The sequence below is a fragment of the Lynx rufus genome, unplaced genomic scaffold (assembly GCF_022079265.1).
Source record: "Lynx rufus isolate CCGP_SWC_20201006 ecotype Redwood Valley unplaced genomic scaffold, mLynRuf1.p SCAF_9, whole genome shotgun sequence".
NCBI classification, from domain to species: Eukaryota; Metazoa; Chordata; class Mammalia; order Carnivora; family Felidae; genus Lynx; species Lynx rufus.
The window spans coordinates 101486699-101507264 of record NW_025814897.1 but is presented as its reverse complement, the minus strand read 5'-3'; the positions used below and the strand labels follow the sequence as shown (position 1 = coordinate 101507264).

At 36.2% G+C, this 20566-nt stretch overlaps 1 protein-coding gene across 1 annotated transcript; it reads left to right on the top strand.

Annotated features, from left to right (window-relative positions):
• The first annotated feature begins 12007 nt into the window (after positions 1 to 12007).
• LOC124504844 (olfactory receptor 5F1-like) lies at positions 12008 to 12848 on the top strand. The gene is given in 2 exon segments (XM_047070429.1): positions 12008 to 12811; positions 12813 to 12848. Coding segments are annotated over 2 exon segments (840 nt in total).
• The last annotated feature ends 7718 nt before the right edge of the window (positions 12849 to 20566 follow it).

Sequence of the window (20566 nt, the reverse complement as noted above, 5' to 3'; positions counted from 1 at the left end):
GGAAGGGAAGAGGAAAAAAATAGTTACAAACAGAGAGGGAGGGAGGCAAACCATAAGAGACTCTTAAATACAGAGAACAAACTGAGGGTTGATGGAAGTGGGAGAGGAGGGGAAAGTGGGTGATGGGCATTGAGGGGGGCACTTGTTGGGATGAGCACTGGGTGTTGTACGTAAGCCAATTTGACAATAAATTACATTTAAAAAATAAAAGGATAAACACACACACACACACAAATAAAACCCCTGGAAGTTTCCTAACTGGTGAGAGATATAAAGATGTCTTCTGCTATGTTAATAATGAGGTAACCTTTGGGATGTCCCTATGTCAACCTAAGGCTGGGAAGGGGAGGTGAGAGTTCTGGGTGTTGAATCTATTGGCAATGGCCAATGATTTAATCAATTGTGCCTGTGTAACAAAGCCTCCATTAAAACTTGAAGGTATGGGATTTAGGAAGCTTCCATATTGGTGAGCACTCAGAGATTCAGGGAGAGTGGAACCCTCTCCCAGAAGGCAAGGAAGCTCCACACCCTTTTCTCATACCTTGCCCCATGCATCACTGTCATCTGGCTGTTTCTGAGTTATGTCCTTTTATAATAAACTACTAATCCAGTAAGTGAAATGTGTCCCTGAGTTCTTCAAGCCACTGTAGCAATTTAATTAAACCCAAGGGAGGGACCTGGGAACCTCTGAGTTTTAGCCATTTCAGTCAAAAGTACAGGTGACAATCAGGACTTGTAATGGGCACCTCAAGGGAATGAGAATCTTGTAGGACAGAGACCTTAAATTATAATCCCAGGAGGGGGCCCTTGGAAGCTCCAATCAATAGCCAGTCTATCAGAAACATGGGTAACAATCCAGGCTTATGAATGGCATTTGAGGGCAAGGGCAGTCTTGCAGGACTGAATCCTTAACCTGTGGAATCTGATGCTACCTTTAGGTAGACAGTGTCAGAATTGAGTTACATTGTAGGATACCCTTCTATATACTATGCTAGTGTACAAAGCATAGCTTGCTTGGTGGTGTTGGGGGAAAACCCCCCTTCCACACGTTGGTAGTTGAGTACAGAACTCAAACACAGGATATACCAACATGCCCTAAATGACAGTACCCACGGAAACAGAGCTTCTAGATTGCTGGTATTTGCAGATGCCATATAACATTCTGTTCTTCAATATTGCAGATAGTTGTATATTTTCATGGGATAGTGCAAGGCAAACATATATATATATATATATATATATATATATTTCCCAAGAACCTGGGATTTACACATTTATAGACAAAATTGTGAAAGTTTTTTGTTTCCTCTACCAAGAAAAAGCAAAATGATTCAGGATCACCATGCGCTGTACTGTAAGAGTACCATATTAGGAATAGTAGTTATAAAGGGAAGTAATCAGCTGATTATATTCATAAAGAATAATTAACTAACATTTTAAAAATTAACTCATTTTTCTACACTGACAAAACTAAAGAGCCAGCTTATAATTATGTAACAATCACTGTCACCAAGTTTTTTCACTTTGGTACTGTGCAGTAGAGGGTTAACTCAGTCAGTTTGGATTGCCCAAACTCTGCATATTCTAAAGATCTTCAAGAGTGGGCCTTTGACTAACTCCCAACAGATAACTTTTGAAATCTTGGAATATCTTACCTGATGAGAGCATATTTGAATGCCGGGTTCCCACCACAAACAGTTTAAGCTAATGATGTGATTTATGGTAAATGCCTATTTTTGTACACCTGGGGTTTCTTTGAACACCTTGGGCTAGGCTGAATCAGCTTGAATTCTGGAGTGGAGCAGTTGGAAACTAAGTAACTAAGGACAGTTACGTGGGCTCTCCAAGCCTAAGTACTGTCCTTCATTGAAACCCTGGACACAAAGATTTGATTAAGCTTTTCTGATTGGCAAGACTTCATCAGACAACATTGCTGGGAAAACCAAGTGCAGTCTGTGTGACATCACTGAGAGTGGACAAGAGGAGGCTATGCCTGGTTTCCTCTGGACACTGCCTCACACACCTTTTACCTTTGCCGATTTTAATCCCAATCTGTAGCTGCAATGAACCATAACCATAATCGTGATCCTGAATTTTTTGGGTCCTTCTAGTAAATCACCAAGCCCGATGGCCATCTTGGGCACCTCTGACCTAAGTACTATACTCAAAAAATTTCCTCAAGTGGTTTTCTTTTTCTTTTTCTTTTTTTTTCTTTTAATTAAGATTTTAAACTTCATTGTTCTTTCACACATAAAAGATGAAACTTGATCGACTTCAAAAATATAAAACAAATATTAGAAAACAAAAATAAATGAATACATATACACTCCAAACATATAAAACAAATATTAGAAAACAAAAATAAATGAATACATATACACTCACCTCCCGATTTAAATAAAGAAAACAAAGAACTTTGAGAATTGCCCAGATTGGAAGGTCTCTGTGATCACCCCTATAATCCTGCTTCTGTGACAGTGACGACCACCTTTCTGTATTTTTCATTCCCTAGCTTTCAGTTTTAAAAATCGATTCATCCATATTCTTTAAAGATATTTTCAACAAATCTACTTTTTTTTTAATTTTTGAATATTATGAACGTGCTGGCATCCAGTTTGTCCGGTAGATTGCTAGTGCTTTTCTTCAATATTATGTTTCTAGTGTTCTTATGTATTCCTGCCTTATTTATTTGTTTGCTTGTTTGTTTGTTTGTTTGTTTGTTTTTATTTATTTTGAGAGAGAGAGAGAGAGAGAACAAGCCAGAGAAAGGCAGAAAGAGAAGAGAAAGAATCCCAAGCAGGCTCCACACTGTCAGCACAGAGCCCGACACGGGGCTTAATCCCCCCGAACCATGAGATTTTGACCTGAGCTGAAATCAAGAGTCAGTGGCTTAACCGACCAAGCCACCCAGGCATCCCGCTGCACTCTTTAATTTTACAGCTTTGTAGTATTATTTTTCCTTAACTTGTCACATTAAATTGTCACTGACGTGCTATCACGACTAATGCTGCTATGAATGCTGCTTTATATGTCACTGGGTGCACAGTATGAGTTTTATCCAAGTGCATCCCTAGATGTGGCATTGATTAGATACAGAGTATATATATGTTCAACTTTAAAATATAACAAAATGTTTTCTAAATTTCTTGCTCATATTTTTACTCCCCAAAACAGCACAAAATACCTCAGGTTCCATATACTTCCTAACACTTGTTATAGTCAAGCATTTAACATTGTTTTTGCCAACACAGTGGGGGAGTCAGATATTTAAATCTTTAACACATATCTGGAATTATTATTATTATTATTATTATTATTAATTATTATTATTTGCCTATTATATTAAGTAGGAATCTTTTCTTTTTTGAATGCAGGCAATATATTTTCCTCACTGCTTTTTAAAAAAACATATGTTTTCCATTCATTTGCAGTGATATCCTGGACTGTATTAAAGTTTTATTTACGTGTAGATCTGTTTCTTCTAATTATCACATGTGGATCTGACTCTTCTAATCATCGGCCTATATTAAACTTTCTTCATTGGTAAGTTTTTCTTCATGTAATAGCATTGCTCTCTGTTAGATTCTTCTTTAGGAATGAGTAGACCTTTTTTTTTGGGGTTATTCAGCATATATTTAAATTAACTTGTTACTTTCAGAATATTTTTGAAATTTTGTTTGGAATCGTGCTGTGTTTAAGATCAACTTTGTGGGGCGCCTGGGTGGCGCAGTCCGTTAAGCATCCGACTTCAGCCAGGTCACGATCTCGCGGTCCGTGAGTTCGAGCCCCGCATCAGGCTCTGGGCTGATGGCTCGGAGCCTGGAGCCTGTATCCGATTCTGTGTCTCCCTCTCTCTCTGCCCCTCCCCCGTTCATGCTCTGTCTCTCTCTGTCCCCAAAAAAATAAATAAACGTTGAAAAAAAAATTAAAAAAAAAAAGATCAACTTTGTAACACATGTATCTTTAAAATATGAAACCATCTTTATAAACATGGTGTCACAATGCATAATTATTTAAAATCTTTTAATAATGTTTTATAATTTTCTTTACAAATGTTTTGAGTATCCATTGCTCGATTATTTTTTTAAGGACATTTAATATTACAAATGTTAACCTTCAAAAAATTACATCCAAGTATTTTCTGAAGTTGTCAGAAAATACAACTAAGTTTTTTATCAGATATGCATCCTAAATTCAACAACTCAGACAAATGTTTTTATTTATTCTCATAAATTTCTATTTTACTTTTTCCAAGAATCTATTCCATATACATTTTAAAATTTTGTTTTGTTTTTGGTTTTGTTTTTTTCTGCTACCTGCACCTTCCATTGAATTGTTACCTAGAATTGACAACATTGAATGTCATTGTTTTGTATTTAATTTTAAAGTGAATATAACTAACCTTGTTTATTAGTTTTGATAACAGTATGTCAATTTAATTTTAAATCTTAATCAAAATTATGTTTGAGCCTCCAAATGCAATTTATCTGGCTTGCCTTGTACCATTGTTACAATAAAGGAAGATACAAAAAAAAAAAGGAAAGAAAAAAAAACCTTTTCAATGATAAATCTTTTGGAACAAAAATCCAAGGAACTAATCATACACTTTTAGCCATTAAATTGCAAAGGAAGACATGCCATTAAAGGTGGTTGTCCACTATTTTCAAAAGCATTATCATTTCACCTTTTTAAGCCACAAATTTGCAGCGCTGATGTTATTACCTTTTGAGAAAGATCAACCTTTCAAAATTAATGCCCAATGGATCTCATCAACAATAACCTTTGGTGCATTTTTTAGCTTAAATTTAAGGAGCATACAGTTCAATTACTACTGAAGGGATAAGTACCATGGTGGTGAATACCGTGAGAGAAAAATAATTACTATAGGATAAGAAAATGAAGACTCCTTACGAACCTTTTTTACTATAATGTAATAAATCCCTTTGAAAATTGTGAATTACTACCTTTTGCATTGGGAAAAATATAAGGCTCAACATCAGAATGCTTCCTAATTATGTTATTTCTTATTGAATCTCAAGAGAAATTAATAGACATCACAGTTACTTAATGAATCAACATATTTTTCATTCTTCTAAGTATAAAAAAATCCACTCATGAATTTCAGCAACAGAAATGACTAAATTAATAACCAATTTTCCTACAATATTAATGCACAATTTATTATGTGTATTTGCTTTATTAATTTGAATAAAACTATTATAATAAAATATTAACATTTTGATCCTTAAATTGTACAGAAAAACATGTTTACAATCTAGGAAGTGATGAATTATGATTCTAATTATGTATAAGATGACTTAAAGATTTATAATTTTACAGTTTAAAATATAATCAAGTCTATTCATACTTTTTTTTAATTTCTCTAAAATACTTGTTGAATGTCTACTATATGACGGACACTGTTCTATTAACCTGTCAATATTATAAAGCTTTGTGCTCCCAAAAAAATGTTAGAAAAGTAAAAAAGAAAAAATACATAAACCAGTAACTGAAAATGATAAATTTTGTTATTAATATGTCCTGAGAATATAATTGAATGAACTTTAATAATTAAGGGCTTTATTCTACCTTTGATGTTGAAGTTTTAAAAACTATATAAATATCACAACAATCTTATGTAATAATGTCAAGATATATAGAAATCTGAATCAACATAAATGAATACCCTCTTCATCATGTAACTGAATGAATAACAAAAATATTTAGCTTACTTAAAATTATCCTTTCAAACTCCATTTTTATGTCAATGTTTTTGTTTGGTCATAACTGAGTAAATGACATGTGAAAACACAGGACTTACCCTACACCTCATAAACTGTAATGGCCCTGTGATGAGTCCAATTTATACTGAGTCAAGAGATTGCAATTATCAAAACACTAGAGTTTATTTCCTAGACACTTTCTGTGAAAGTCTGTAAGAGAATCAGAAGGAATCAAATACAAGTGAATAAATCCACACACTGAGTTTTCACAGATGTGTAGATTTCTTCAGAGACATTATTAAGTTAAAAAGTAAAATAAATCCATTGGATGTAGCAAAAAGCAAGTCACTGATGGCACTGAAAAGAAGGCCACAGTAGCAAAGATACAATATGCAATGTAAGGGTCTCAAACTCTATGACGTCTCTGCTCAAGGATATATTACCCAATCCTCCCTACTTATGGGAAGTAATTCCAACAAACTCAATATTTTAGCCCTTAATTATTTATGTGTATGTAATGGAAATGAGTACATTATAAAAGAAATAACCAAGAACATCATCAGGATTCTAAGCCTGCCTGAGCAGCTCTAGTGTTTTCTGTTTTTCCTGTATTATTACAAGAGGAGTCATCTGTGGCAGGACAGAAAAGTTTGCACCTATGAACATTAAACCCTGTTAAGAAAATGATGCCATGAGATGTTCCCTTTAGGTCTGACCAGGTCATAAAAGTCATGGCTACTTTGACTAGTTACTGTGCAAAAGCAGGCGAATGCAAGCACCACACCACTTACATCAGATTAAAGATCAGGATTTTGGCAAAGTTTATAACACAGAGGTCTTCAGAAAGTAGACCAGACCTATCCCTATCATCTCCTTATTATTCTATAGGGACATGGAAAGCCTGCTAGATATATAGTGAGCTTGACTTCGGGAAGACAGCCCTATCCCTGTGGCTTCCTCTTTTTATGGATTCAGTGTGTGTGTGTGTGTGTGTGTGTGTGTGTGGCCCTACCCCTGAGTGACAAATATTATCAACTCAGGTGCCAAAGCCTGGATTTGAGTCAGCTATGCAGAGGAGTGCTGAGAAACACCAGTTTCCCAGAGCTTGATGACCTTGGAACCCAGGGAAAGATTCAACCCATTGGTTGATCAATTGGACATTAATTCACAGGAAAAAAAAATATAAAAAGGAAAGAAAAAGAAAAAGCAATAAAAGGAGAGGAAATGAGAGAGAGAAGGAAGGAAGAAAGGAGGGAGGGAGAAAGGAAAATTATGTCAAACCATATACCCAAGTCAAGGGAAAAGTGATAGACCTGAAGTAAAATTTAATTTAAAAATTCTGGAACAAAACACAGGAGGAAATAATTTCACCTTGAGTTAGGAACATTTCTCTTAAATATTGCACAAAAAGCACAAACAAATAAATTTAATAAGCTGTACTTAAAAGTATAATTTGTTTTCAAAAAGACACTATAAAAATATAGTTTATTTTAATACAAATATATAATATTATACACTATATAAAATAATATATATAATATATTTTATTATAAGTGATATTTTATATTTTTATAAAAATATAAAGAGTCAAGCTACAAACTAGAAAACAAATATTGGCAAGTGCATATCCATTTAAAGACTTGTATCCAGAATATATAAGGAATTATTATAACTCAGTAGCAATAAAACAAGCAACCAAATAACAGAATAAGCAAGAGATTTTCACAGATATTTCACCAAAGTAAAATAAAGGTAGAAATATGCCCATGAAAATGTTCAAGATGATTAGTCATTAAGGAAACAAATTAAAATCACAATAAGAAACACATTCATAACTATTAAAATGGCTAAAACTTTAAAAAAGAAAAAAAAAAACAGAAAGAACATGCCAGGTGCTAGAGATTATTTAAAGCAACAGAACTTCTCAGACGTTGTTGGTGGCAATAAAAAGCAACACGATAATTTTGTTAAAGCTTGTCAGTCTTTTAAACACTTACTATGGATTCTAGCAATTTTATTATTTACTCAGGATAAAAACATAGGTCCACAGGAAGAGGAGCTTTATACATAAGTGCTCTAAATTGGAAACAGACTCAATTGCCATCAATGGATGATGCATATATAGAAGGGACTAGCTTAGTAATGTAAGGGGGAACATGGATAAAAGTAACAACATTGTTGAATCTCAAAAGTTACAATGAAGGATAGAAGCCACACTCAAAAGGCTACATTCCTATGGTTGGTTTGCAAATTGGCCCCAAGCATGGATGGCAAAGAGAAACCTAAGGAAGAGGTAGACCACTCCACTGGTGGCAGGTTTAATAAGCAAGACAAGAAGGTTGCTACACCTGCTCACCGGAAATTTAAAAGTTTATACAGAGGCCTTACCTGGATTTAGTCATGTTTTCAGTCCAGAAGATCTCAACGTCACCTTACTCTCTCAAGGCTACATCCTTGTCATGGCTGCTAACATTGGAATAATGGGTAGAACATGCATTTCAAAGACAGGAGAGGAGTAAGGAGCCTCTGATTGCCTAAGTTCAGATCACAACTCAACTAGAGGTCACATCCTCTCAATGACCTCCTCCAGCATGATTCCATTTAGATCATAGCCTGCAGAGGACAAAAAGCATGAGATAAATCACATCAATGGTTTCCCCTTGGTTGTCAGAGATTGGAGAAAGGGATGGAATTGTCTATAAAGGGGTATAATGGAATTTGTTAGGCTAGCACAGCAATACTCTGTCTTGATTTTGCTGGTGTTTGCAAGACTTTCTTGGTCAAAAATCATGAAACTGTGTACTTAAACATGGTGATAATTTCCTGTAGGAAAACTGTGGTACAGTAAACCTGACTTTAAAAATCTGACAGCTTCCAGGGACGTCTGGGTGGTTCAGCCAGTTAAGCATCTGACATCAGCTCAGGTCATGATCTCAGGGTTCATGGGTTTGAGCCTCACACTGGGCTCTATGCTGAGAGTTCAGAGCCTGGATCCTGCTTTGGATTCTGTGTCTCCCTCTCTCTCTGGCCCTTCCCCCTTCACACTCTGTCTCTCTCTCTCTCAAAAATAAATAAAACACTAAAAAACAAATTTAAAAGGTCACAGCTTCCAACTCATTATTTTACCATTTTTAACCGTGTTTTAAATGGAAACATTTTTTAAATTTATTGTCCTTTCTGCTTTTTCTCCAATGAAACTCAAGATTTTCTGTTATAATCTCTTGTTCAATAAATGTAATATATTTTTTAATTTTTTTTAACATTTATTCATTTTTGACAAACAGAGGGAGACAGAGTGTGAGCGGGGAAGGGGCAGAGAGAGAGGGAGACACAGAATCCAAAGCAGGCTCCAGGCTCCTAGCTGTCAGCACAGAGCCTGATGCAGGGCTCGAGCTCACAAACCGCGAGATCATGACCTGAGCTGAAGTCGAACTTTTAACTGACTGAGCCACCCTGGTGCCCCATTTTAATATTGGTTTTTGGTCTTTGTTTTAAGTTTGGTTGAATAATATTGATCTCTTCTTTGTTCATAACATTATCTCCTTCCCTTGCTCCCATGATAACTCATATACATTTTAAATAAATATTATGGGCTCACCTGAGTGGTTCAGTTGATTAAGCATCTGACTTTAGCTAGGTTAATGATCTCATGTTTCAAGCCCTACATCGGGCTTTCTGCTTTCAGCATGGAGACTGCTTCAGATCCTCTGTCTCCTTCTCTCTCTTCCCCTGCCCTGTTCTCTCTCTCTCAAAAATAAATAAACATTACATATTTATACATATATATATACATATATATACATATATATACACATATATACATATACATATATATACATATATACACATATATGTATATATACATATATACATATACACATACATATATATACATATATATACATATATACATATATGTATATGTATATATATGAATTAGGAGGTAGTTTTTAATGGCATGAGGATGACATCTTTACATCAAGTTATGTTTTCAAGCAATATATTGCATGATGTTAGAGACCTTTTTTTAGAAGTAGTCTCCCTGGTCTAATGACTGGAAGATTCTATATACTGGAAGATACATGCAACAGATGTGTGCAGTATATATGTGTGTGTATGTGTACATATATGTGCATTTATTTATTTATTTATTTATTTATTTATTTATAATGTTCTAAGTGACTATGATAAAAAGGAACAAGATAGGAAAGTTAGGTAGCTGAATATTCTTTCTGTTGAAAATTGTGATCAAATTGATCCCCCCACTTTCTAACCATTTGTCTACTGAAAAGTCATTTAATAGCTTGAAACCTCAGCTACAAAATGTGTAAAATAATAATGTGAACCTCAAAGACTGGTGTGGAGGATTAATTGGGAATTTAAGTGGACAAATGTAATATATTTCAAGTTCTCTATGCAAATAGACTCTGTGCATACGGATGCCCCATGTATTTGTTGGCCATCTTGTTTTCTTTATACTTAGATATGGAAAGTTGTTTTTTTAACCCCCATCTAGGGACAGAATCACAGACAATAACTGCAAAAGCCAACACAACTCTAAAATCATAAAAAAGAAGTTAAGTTTTCTCATCTATTGCCTCATTTGCTCAGGGCGTAGTAATTCTTTAAACATGGTACAATGGATTTAGTTTCTCATTGTTATGAAATTCACTCAGGTCTCGAGTTGGGTTGAAGGATAAAACTTGCCCAAAGGGAAAAAGTGTGTGTGCTTGTACACATGCACACACACACACATACACACACATCACAAACATGTACACACAAAGATAAAGGAAAAGAATAATTATTTCAATTTTTAAAAAGGCAAGGGAAGAATAATAAATTGGTGGTTGACCATGTACCCATTTGGGATAAACTACCAATACATAGAGAGAGGAAACAAATAACCAATTAATTTTTTTTTTTTGGCAAATGACAGTTTTTCAATTTCTTTAAATTCCAGCATAGTCAACATACAGTGTATAATATAGTGATTCATCAATTATTTTGGCAAGCCCTTAAAGTAACATAGAGATCAAGAAGTACTCTGTGGTGAAGGGTCCCACATAATGTTTGAGCCCGTAGATCTGCATGTGATTATATTGTGTTCTCCTTTAAGACGGGAGTTTCTGCCTTTAGGGGATTGACTAACAATGAAAACTCATAAATTGGTTCCAATGGTTACCCATTTCTCTTTATGAAAAACAATATAAAAGCATGGAAATGTGTATTTTTCCAGGTGTCTTAAATTTTAACAAAGAGTTAATTCCAATTTGGATTGCATTGCATTGCATTTTAAAAATGAAAAGGTTCTTCTTTTCATTCGGAGCTTCAGCTGAGAACTCCTAATAAAAAAGAAAATACTACACTACGCAGGTAAGACATGAGGAAGGAATTTATCGGGCTTTGGCACCGTAACGCACTGAGGTGGACAAACAGCATGCCTGCTACTAGAAGATGCTAACGGAGAGTGTACTTTGTCACAAGAACAATTGTTTGATTCACTTTTATTTTTTCTTTTATTGTTTAAGGTTTATTTATTTTTGAGTGAGAGAGAGAGAGAGAGAGAGAGGGAGCAGGGGAGGGGAAGAGAGAGCTGAAGACACAGAATCGGAAGCAGGCTCCAGGCTCTAAGGTGTCAGCACAGCCCTATGAAGGGCTCAAACCCACAGACCATGAAATCACGACCTGAGCCAAAGTAGGACACTTAACCGACTGAGCCACCCAGACGTCCCTCGATTCACTTTGAAAACACTACAAAATCGTTCTTAAACTTTTATGAGAGGTGACAACCTATTGGTTGTTTGCAATGGTCAATGTAGTTGCTCCTTGGGTAGACAAGAATGATTTCTGGCAGGCAATGAATGAATTTTGGTACTAAAGAATATCCAGAGTGGGCCTGAGTGGGAAAAAATACATCTGAGTTAAACTCCCATAAACGTTCACAAAATTAGAGAGTTTTCAGCAAGGATATATTTATCAATTGAATTTAGCTATTAGCTGGAATGAAAGAATAGACCAACACAGATGGCTTTTACAGGAATTGAGTGACATGTCTGTGGCCTTGCACTAGTGACATCACACAGACAATTGCTCATAAAGCTCACCTCTTAGTCCCCCCAATTTTCCACTTCCTGTGCCACTCTATTTACTGTGTTGTACTACCCTAGGTTGTTTTTTCCTTTCCGATGTATGAATAACCCCATTCACATTTCTATTTCCCATAAGCAATATTGGCAATATCGACACCTAATGCAAGTTTCAGCAAACTGTATTTGTAACACATGAGGGGCAAGAACGACACGTCGCTGGAGGGGTTCATCCTGTTGGGATTAGCAGACACCATGGAGCTACAGATCATCCTCTTTCTGCTTTTCTTTGGGATTTACGCCCTTACAGTTTTGGGGAATGTTGGGATGATCCTCTTAATCGGCACTGATTCCCGACTTCACACACCCATGTATTTCTTCCTGGCTAACCTGTCCTTTGTGGATGTTTGTTATTCCTCCGCCATCACCCCAAAGATGCTGGCAGACTTACTGTCAGAGACGAAAACCATCTCCTTCGCAGGCTGCTTCCTGCAATTGTACTTCTTCATCGCCTTGGCCACAACCGAAGCCATCCTCTTTGGCTTAATGGCCTATGACCGTTACGTGGCCATATGCAACCCCCTCCTTTACTCCTTGATCATGTCCAGGACAGCCTGCCTCAAAATGGCAGCAGGGGCTTTTACGGCAGGATTCTTGAACTCCATGGTTAACACGAGTTATGTAGGCAGCTTGCCATTCTGTGGTTCCAACGTCATTCACCACTTCTTCTGTGACAGCCCTCCACTCTTTAGACTCTCCTGTGCTGACACACACGTGAATGAAAGTATCTTTTCCGCATTTGCTGGTGCGAATCTGGCCGGGACTCTGCTGATCATCCTCACCTCCTACTCCTACATTCTCTTCTCTGTCTTCCACATGCATTCAGGGCAGGGGAGGCACAAAGCCGTCTCCACGTGTGCCTCTCACTTGACAGCGATAACTCTGTTCTATGCCACCGCCATCTATACCTATCTGAGACCTAGTTCCAGCTACTCCTTGGGTCAGGACAAAGTGGCTTCTGTGTTCTACACAGTAGTGATCCCTATGTTGAATCCCCTGATCTACAGCCTTAGAAATGAGGAAGTAAAGAAGGCTTTATGGAATTTCACTACCAGGAGGAGGATCCCTCCATTTGTCTGATATGCTTTGTAAATTTTTTGAACTAATTTTTCTGCGGGTTGATTGAAGTCTACACTTTTCATGAAGATATTTCTAAGTAATTGCTTTCTGTTAATACTGAAATACATGTCCCCAAATTGGTATAATGTAAATAGTGCATCTTCTCTCTGGACTCAGGACTTCGATCTAATTATTCTCTAATTTTGCTGGGTCCTCAAACATAGGTCTTATTTCTGGTAAAATCTTTGTTACAGAAGAAAGGGATTCAGTATTTAGAGTCAAAAGTTACCAAAGTAACAATATCACATGAAATTAGCCACATACAATATTTGTAATTGCTCTCTTGTTTTTTTCTATGCATTTTTATTCCACCATTTGTGATTTTTAAGATATCTTTTATATCACCTGTTTAAGATGCTTTAAATTTTAAGTAGATTTTCATCGTAATTTATTGGATTATCTTCCAGCAGGATATTTAAATCAAATTTCAAGGCTACAATTTTAATTGCAGTATAAACTCTCCACCTCTTTGTGTTCTGTATCCATCTCCGTGTGCACATATGTATTCACAAATAAAATAAAGGTGAGCTTGAGCAAAAGCACGCTATCAGAAAAGTGCCATGTCATTAGACTGCACCAATTACAGCTCTCATATTCCATTCTCTTGTCTTCCAAATTCCTAACCATCCTCTCCTTTTCTGTCTCTTGGACTGACACATACCAGAAAGCCACACACACACATGTCCACGTGTTGCAGAGTGTAACCAGTGCATCGTTCCAAAGGAGGTGGATCAGTTTGTGAATCTCACATACACTCTTTACGATATGCTCATAAATTTCCTGCTTCTAGGTATTTATAGGTATCTATCATTTGTTCAGTAAAAATCAATGGAAATTACTCTTAGAGCTAAGCTTTGCTGATATGGAGGTAAACGGGGAGTTGGCTTAGTAGAACTCAGCGGAGACTGAGTGGGGGCTAGCATTTTCTAAAGAATCGACCACACTTAGAGTTTTGGGGGAGAAATTGCCCATGGGCCTTGCTCTTGCAGCTGACTTTGCACCTAATAGAAGCAATGTCCGTGTCATCTGAGATACATCTCCATACATTGTGTCCTGTCACAAAGAAGTCATCCAGCTGGCACATTTAATGTCTCCAGTGGTGTCTGTAGATTACCCTGCCCAGACAGGTGTTCATGAAGTGATTGGTGCTGTGTATGCACCTGTGGGTTGTATCCTTACTCCTCTGGTCCCACGATGGTTATCTGGCCTAGATCCCTTACAGCAAAATGATGGTTTGTTCTCTGAGATAGTTTGTTCTTTCACTGAGTGCCTTGCTTACCTACCCACTGGTTGTATCCTTTCTCCTTTCTTTGTCCCTACTATTCAGCGGAATCATATATGGGACCATGATATTTCACAGCGAAATTGTAATAATGTATCCCGTCCATTAAAAGTTTTATTTCCTAGTAAAATTTAGCAAAAATGTTTGGGAGATGAGTCCAGTTATTCTGAGATTTGGGTTTGAGATGTGTCTTATTTGAGGCCATGTTCTCTGCACCCTAATCAACTTTCCTACATTTACTTAATCTTGTTTACAGAGACTACAAATACTTCCAACTTTGGAAGTGATTATCACCTAATTATCTTGTGCGCTTTTTTAATTCCTTAAATGTGTATTTCCTATATAAATTTTGATTCTTCTTTAACCTATGAACTTGTAAAAAACATTTTTTAAATTATCATAATTTCTTGTTTAATATACAATTCACTTATGTGAAAAATGTCCCAGAAATTATTTATCTTTTTTAACTCAAAATAAATTTTATCTGTGAAGCCATTTATATTTCTAATTATTATATTGAGTGAACAAACAAGTTGGAAATAATGAAAGAATCAATATTCAAGAATCACAGAGCTCCAAATAAACAACAAAAATATTAATATTGAAATCCTGAATTTAGGGAGAAATAAATTGATATTATACATTAAAATAATTTTGGATTTAGTTTGTTAAGTGGAAGTTAACAACGGAAACATGTAATTTCCATTGGTCTATTAAAAATGGCAGGTATATGTTTATCAACAATAATTAAGTAAAGGCTAAGTGCTGAGAGTACATGAAGTTATCATCACTCTTAATTTCACACTGCTCAAATGAAAGAAAAGATAGTATGTTAACTCATAATAAGCATCTTTCAAAGAATATAGACAAGCAAAATTTTTTCAAGAAGATGATACCCAAGTGGTTGGCTGTATGGGAAAAAAACGAGATACACATTAGTTGAGTTGATGTGAAAATGTGTAATCTGGAGAAAAAGAATGTACAAAGAACTGTATGGAATGAAAATATAGCTTTATTAAAATATATAGCTTTATAGAAAGAATCTTAAATAGCTCTATGGAAAAACATGTAACACATGTTAAATAGGATGGGTGGCAACACAAAGCAGAAATTGCATTGTTGCTAAACTTAGATATAATCTACTACTTTGGCTGGGAAATTGGTGCATATTGTCTTTAAGGTTCTCTTTAAATTTTGTGATTTGAATATTAACGCAAAAACATTGCATGCGTTCCTGTACCATTCCAAAGTATCAGAAGAATTTTTGGTATATTCTCAGCCACTTAATCAAAATTTTTACCCTCAGATCTGCTACTAAAAAGGACGGTGGTGAATATTGGCTAAGTAATTTTGAGGTTTTGAAAACAGAACATCAACCAGATGAATACCTATGTCAAAAACTGAGTTCCTGAATTGTGCTCTGAACCCTCAACCTCCTGACATCTTATGATCATTTTAACCATGTGTTGTAACCAAATAAAATCAATAAAATATAATGTATTTGTTAAGTTTGTGTTGAAACTGTGTCAGATTCACTTATACACTGATGAGAGAAACAGAAAGATGAAAAGAAGGTACAGACTTAGAAAGGGTATGGAAACAGAAGTTTTATTTAGCTGGGAAAAAATAAGCAGTGTTAAAACCGTGTGAAATAAAGGTTGAGGTTTGATCTTCCAAGTCATAAAATTATCATGCCCAAATTGTGCATTACAGAAGTGAACTGTGTGTTAGAATGACCTGAAATGCTAGATTCGGTGAAAGTGGTCAACGGGAACCACACATTTAAGGAGCACATGCTAAAGATATTATCTATGGCTGATTGCAGGGACACAGTTTTATTCTCCAATGGCCGGGGTCAATACAGATGACAAACAGAGTTAAGACTGTGGCAACAGAGATCAGAAGCAGAGTGACAAGAAACAAGTTTTATCTTTAAATGGCTACGGCCAGTAACTTTTTTTCTAAAATGTAAACAAAATTGCAAAATATACTGTTTTCTTATTTCTTAATTTTTTTTAATTTTTCCCCTTTAACATTTTTTTTTTCAACGTTTATTTATTTTTCTCGGGACAGAGAGAGACAGAGCATGAACGGGGGAGGGGCAGAGAGAGAGGGAGACACAGAATCGGAAACAGGCTCCAGGCTCTGAGCCATCAGCCCAGAGCCCGACGCGGGGCTCAAACTCACGGACCGCGAGATCGTGACCTGGCTGAAGTCGGACGCTTAACCGACTGCGCCACCCAGGCGCCCCAATTTTTCCCCTTTAAAAATTGCATGTGTTTTAAATTATCCCATGAGGATTGGCTGATAACCTCATATGAGACCCATATGAAGTCAGTATCTACTATTGATCTGTTTAGGTGAACAGATCGTGACAGATTTGAAGTGAAAAAAATCCCTAATTCCTACCATGATTCTTCAATGGAAAAAAAAAATAATATTTCACCATTTAAAAAGCAATGTTCTAAACTGTCACCAAATAACTAATAGAAAATCTTACATCCCAATAATACAAATATTGAGACATTTTTAGGGATGATTACTGAGTTGTCCATGGGTTCAAAGCTATAAGGATCTATGTGATAATGAATGATATTAGTAAGGAATCAGGGGTGTCTGGGTGGCCCAGTCAGTTAAGCATCCAGCTCTTGATTTCAGCTCAGGTCATGATCTAATGGTTTGTGAGTGTGATCCCTGTGTTGGGCTTTGTGGTGAGTGTGGAGCCTGTTTGGGATTTTCTCTCTCCATCTCTCTCTGTAATAAATAAACATTGAAAACTGTTTATTAAACACACACAAAAAAATGTCCTTCCCTCCCCCACTTGAGCTTTCTCTCTCTCTCTGTCTCAAAATAAACAAACACTTAAAAAAAATAAGTGATCAGGATATGTTTTAATGAAAAAAAATGAGAAATAGAAGAAATGTGAAGGACTTCTGTAATGGGGGGACCTCTATGAATCTGTCTTCAATAAATCAAGGTAAATACTTTGAAATGATTAAATCAACTTTTTTCAGAGCTCAGGATATCAACCAAAGGTTTGATACAATGTGAAGAGCATTTACCCAATAAGAATTGATGAATTTTGGTAAGAAAAACAGAATCTATGGTGTTGTAACTTGACCTAATCCCATCACAGTTCCCACAGCTATGCAGTAGCCATGAAAACCAGCAGCTTGACAACAATGTGAACAGTTGTGTAGACATTGGATTGTGTAGACTGAATTTGGACTCCTAAGGGTGTCCCGACCTCACATCAATCAATACATCCTATGAAGCATAAGGAAATACAGGCTTTTATATTGCATTATAATTAGGTGAAAAGACATTACTAACAATGAAAAATCCCATCTACGTGGATATTAGAAAGTTATCAAAATAATGAACCCCCAATGACAAATTAAACTGTAAATACTGGATCATGCAACCTAAAAAATAAATAGATAAGAGAAATAAATAAACAAATATATAAATAAATATTAAAAGTGATCTAATGGCTGCAAAAGTCTTCATTCCTCTCCCGAAACCATTATTCCACTGTATAACTAACTTGGATTTAAATTTTAGTCCCTGCAAACAACTGGAGAGAGCACTATCTATGGTTAGTGACTTGGGAAGGTTAAATGATACAGGTGTGAAATGCTGAGTCCCTAAAAAGCCCCAGAGGGTTATATGCAGCTGGCTCCATACTTGGAGCTGGAGGTGTACCAGTGAGCAACACTAATGTCCTGAATCAAGGAGCTACCGATAAGAAGAGAAGGTCAAATTATGGAATAAAAATTAAAGCATAACATCGTAAGGGGTGAGCTAGAAGTTTATGGAGGAGGGATGTGAGAGCCTTACAGTAGAAATAGTTAGCTTCACCTGCAGGAATAATGGGTCACTTGTCATGGGATGTGAAACACCAGCTCAGTTCAACAGAGAAACCAATATATGCAGAACAACCTATAGAGTACAAAGTTTTCTGTGCCTCCTGTAGTATATAGCACAACACCTTATATAGTTAGATGCTTGTTGAATGCTTTAATAGAGAAAAGATGAATGCATTAATTAATTAATTATTTTGCAGAATTTACCAAAGATTTACAGCCGCAATAAAAATTCACTCTACCTTCCTCTCCTAATAGTGTTAAAGCCCTCATAATGTCATTTTCCCATCTTCAACTTCACAATGCAGAAAACTTGAAATTCAGTGTACTCTATCTTCTTGTCCAAATTCTTTTTTGTTCCTTATGTAAGTGTGTGTAACTACAAAAACCCCAGATGATGATGCATGAGCTCTAGACAGTTTCAAAATTGCATTGTTTGAGGCTAAGAAGTGGTGTTTTAATACTTTCAAATGTGGTATCCTCCACTTTCAGACATACATACAGAGCAAATTTAACACTGTGAATGTCCTAGCAGGGGAATTGTTCTATTCTCCAAAGATGGACAGAATGGGGAGAAAGGTAAAGAGGAGTAGCCAGGAGGCTCCCATTCCTCGGACCATACTCCACAGGGAGAGAATCTTCAAGGCAGCGCTGATCCAACCAGAGACAGCCTTAGTTATTTTCTTAGTTACCACCCGGTAAACAGATTATTGAGTTTAAAAACGCAACATCACAGAGAGAAGATGCCCCTGCAATGAATAAGGGGCTCTTTTTCAACCAAAGGCGCACTGATCAATATAAGTAAAGTACAAGTTTCAGAGAAAAATAAGAATGGCTGGAATCTGTGCCTTGAGTAATTCAAAACCAAAATTTATATTACATAAGACCACAGTCTTTATAAAAGAGTGACCCACAGCACTTTCTCCATAATATAAAAAGGTAAGCAGTAATTATTTTACCCTGCTTATTTTATTGCACTGTATTTGTGTAATTTAAGATTCAAAAGTCATTGGGGCACCCGGGTGGCTCGGTTGGTTACGTGTCCGACTTTGGCTCAGGTCACGATCTAACGGTTGGTGGGTTCAAGCCCTGCGTCCGGCTCTGTGCAGACAGCTCAGAGCCAGGAGCCTGATTCAGATTTTGTGTCTCTTTCCCTCTTTGTCTTACCCCACTCATGCTCTGTCTCTTTCTCTTTCTCAAAAACAAATAAACATTAAACAAATTTTAAATAAAAAGAATCAAAAGTCATGAAGCAAAACACTTTCTTCTAATCAGATCCCTCTATGAGATAAATCTTCTGAATTCGAAATATAATGACAAGAAGAAGAGTTCTAATTATGGAATAAAGATTAAAGCATAGTATCATAAGCGTCAAATTAGTTTATGTAGGAACTATACAATCTATAACTACAATTAATCAATCCTTCATTTTCATAACAGAAAGTGAGATATAAAATGGACACAAAATCCTCTCGCCACTGTAAAAAGTTTTCTATTTCTTAGTTGTATTTATATTATTAGAATATTAAATTCAAAACTGTGTTTCCTAGAGAATATTCTATGAATCCCATTGAGGGCTTTTTTTTCTTTTTTTGAGTATAGTTGCCATACAGATGCACAATGTTGCATTAGTTTCAAGGGTACAACGTAGTGATTCAACAACTCTATACCTTATGCTCTGCTCACCACAAGTGTAGCCACCATCTGTCACAAGACAATGCTGCAAAGCCCATTCGTTTTGATTAAGAGAATGGACTCTGGCATTATATGGGTGAATTTGAAGTCTGGTTGCATCCTACCTTCCTGATATTGGGCAAGTTACTTAACCCCTCTATGCCTCTGCCTCTTTAAGCAACATGCCAACAATAACAGTGCCTATTTCATTTAGAATGCAATAAAATGAGAGGCACCTGGGTGGCTCAGTCAGTTAAGCATCCCACTTTGACTTAGATCTCACCATTGGTAAGTTCGAGCCCCACATCAGGATCTCTGCTGTCAGCTCAGAGTCTGCTTTGCATCCTCTGTCTCCCTCTCTCTCTGCCCCTCCCCACCCCCCCCCAGCATTCTCATGCACTTACTCACTCTCTCTCTTGCAAAAATAATCATTAAAAAATTTATAGAATGCAATTAAATGGAATTACATGGGGAAAGCCATTAACAGGGTGGTTCACACATAATAAATGTTCCAAACTTGTTAACAGTAAAAAATAGTTTCAAATAATCAGGACTCTCCACTCTGTATAGCTATGCTCATTCCTGCTAAAATAGAAACGTTGGTAAAGGAAGAACTGAACTTCCCATAATGAGACTGCAAAATACCATTACTTGTTGTTTTTTTTTTTAATTTTTTGCTTTATTTATTTTTCAGAAGAGAGAGAGAGAGAGCATGAGCTGGAGTGGGTGGGGGCAGTGCAGAGAAAGAGGGAG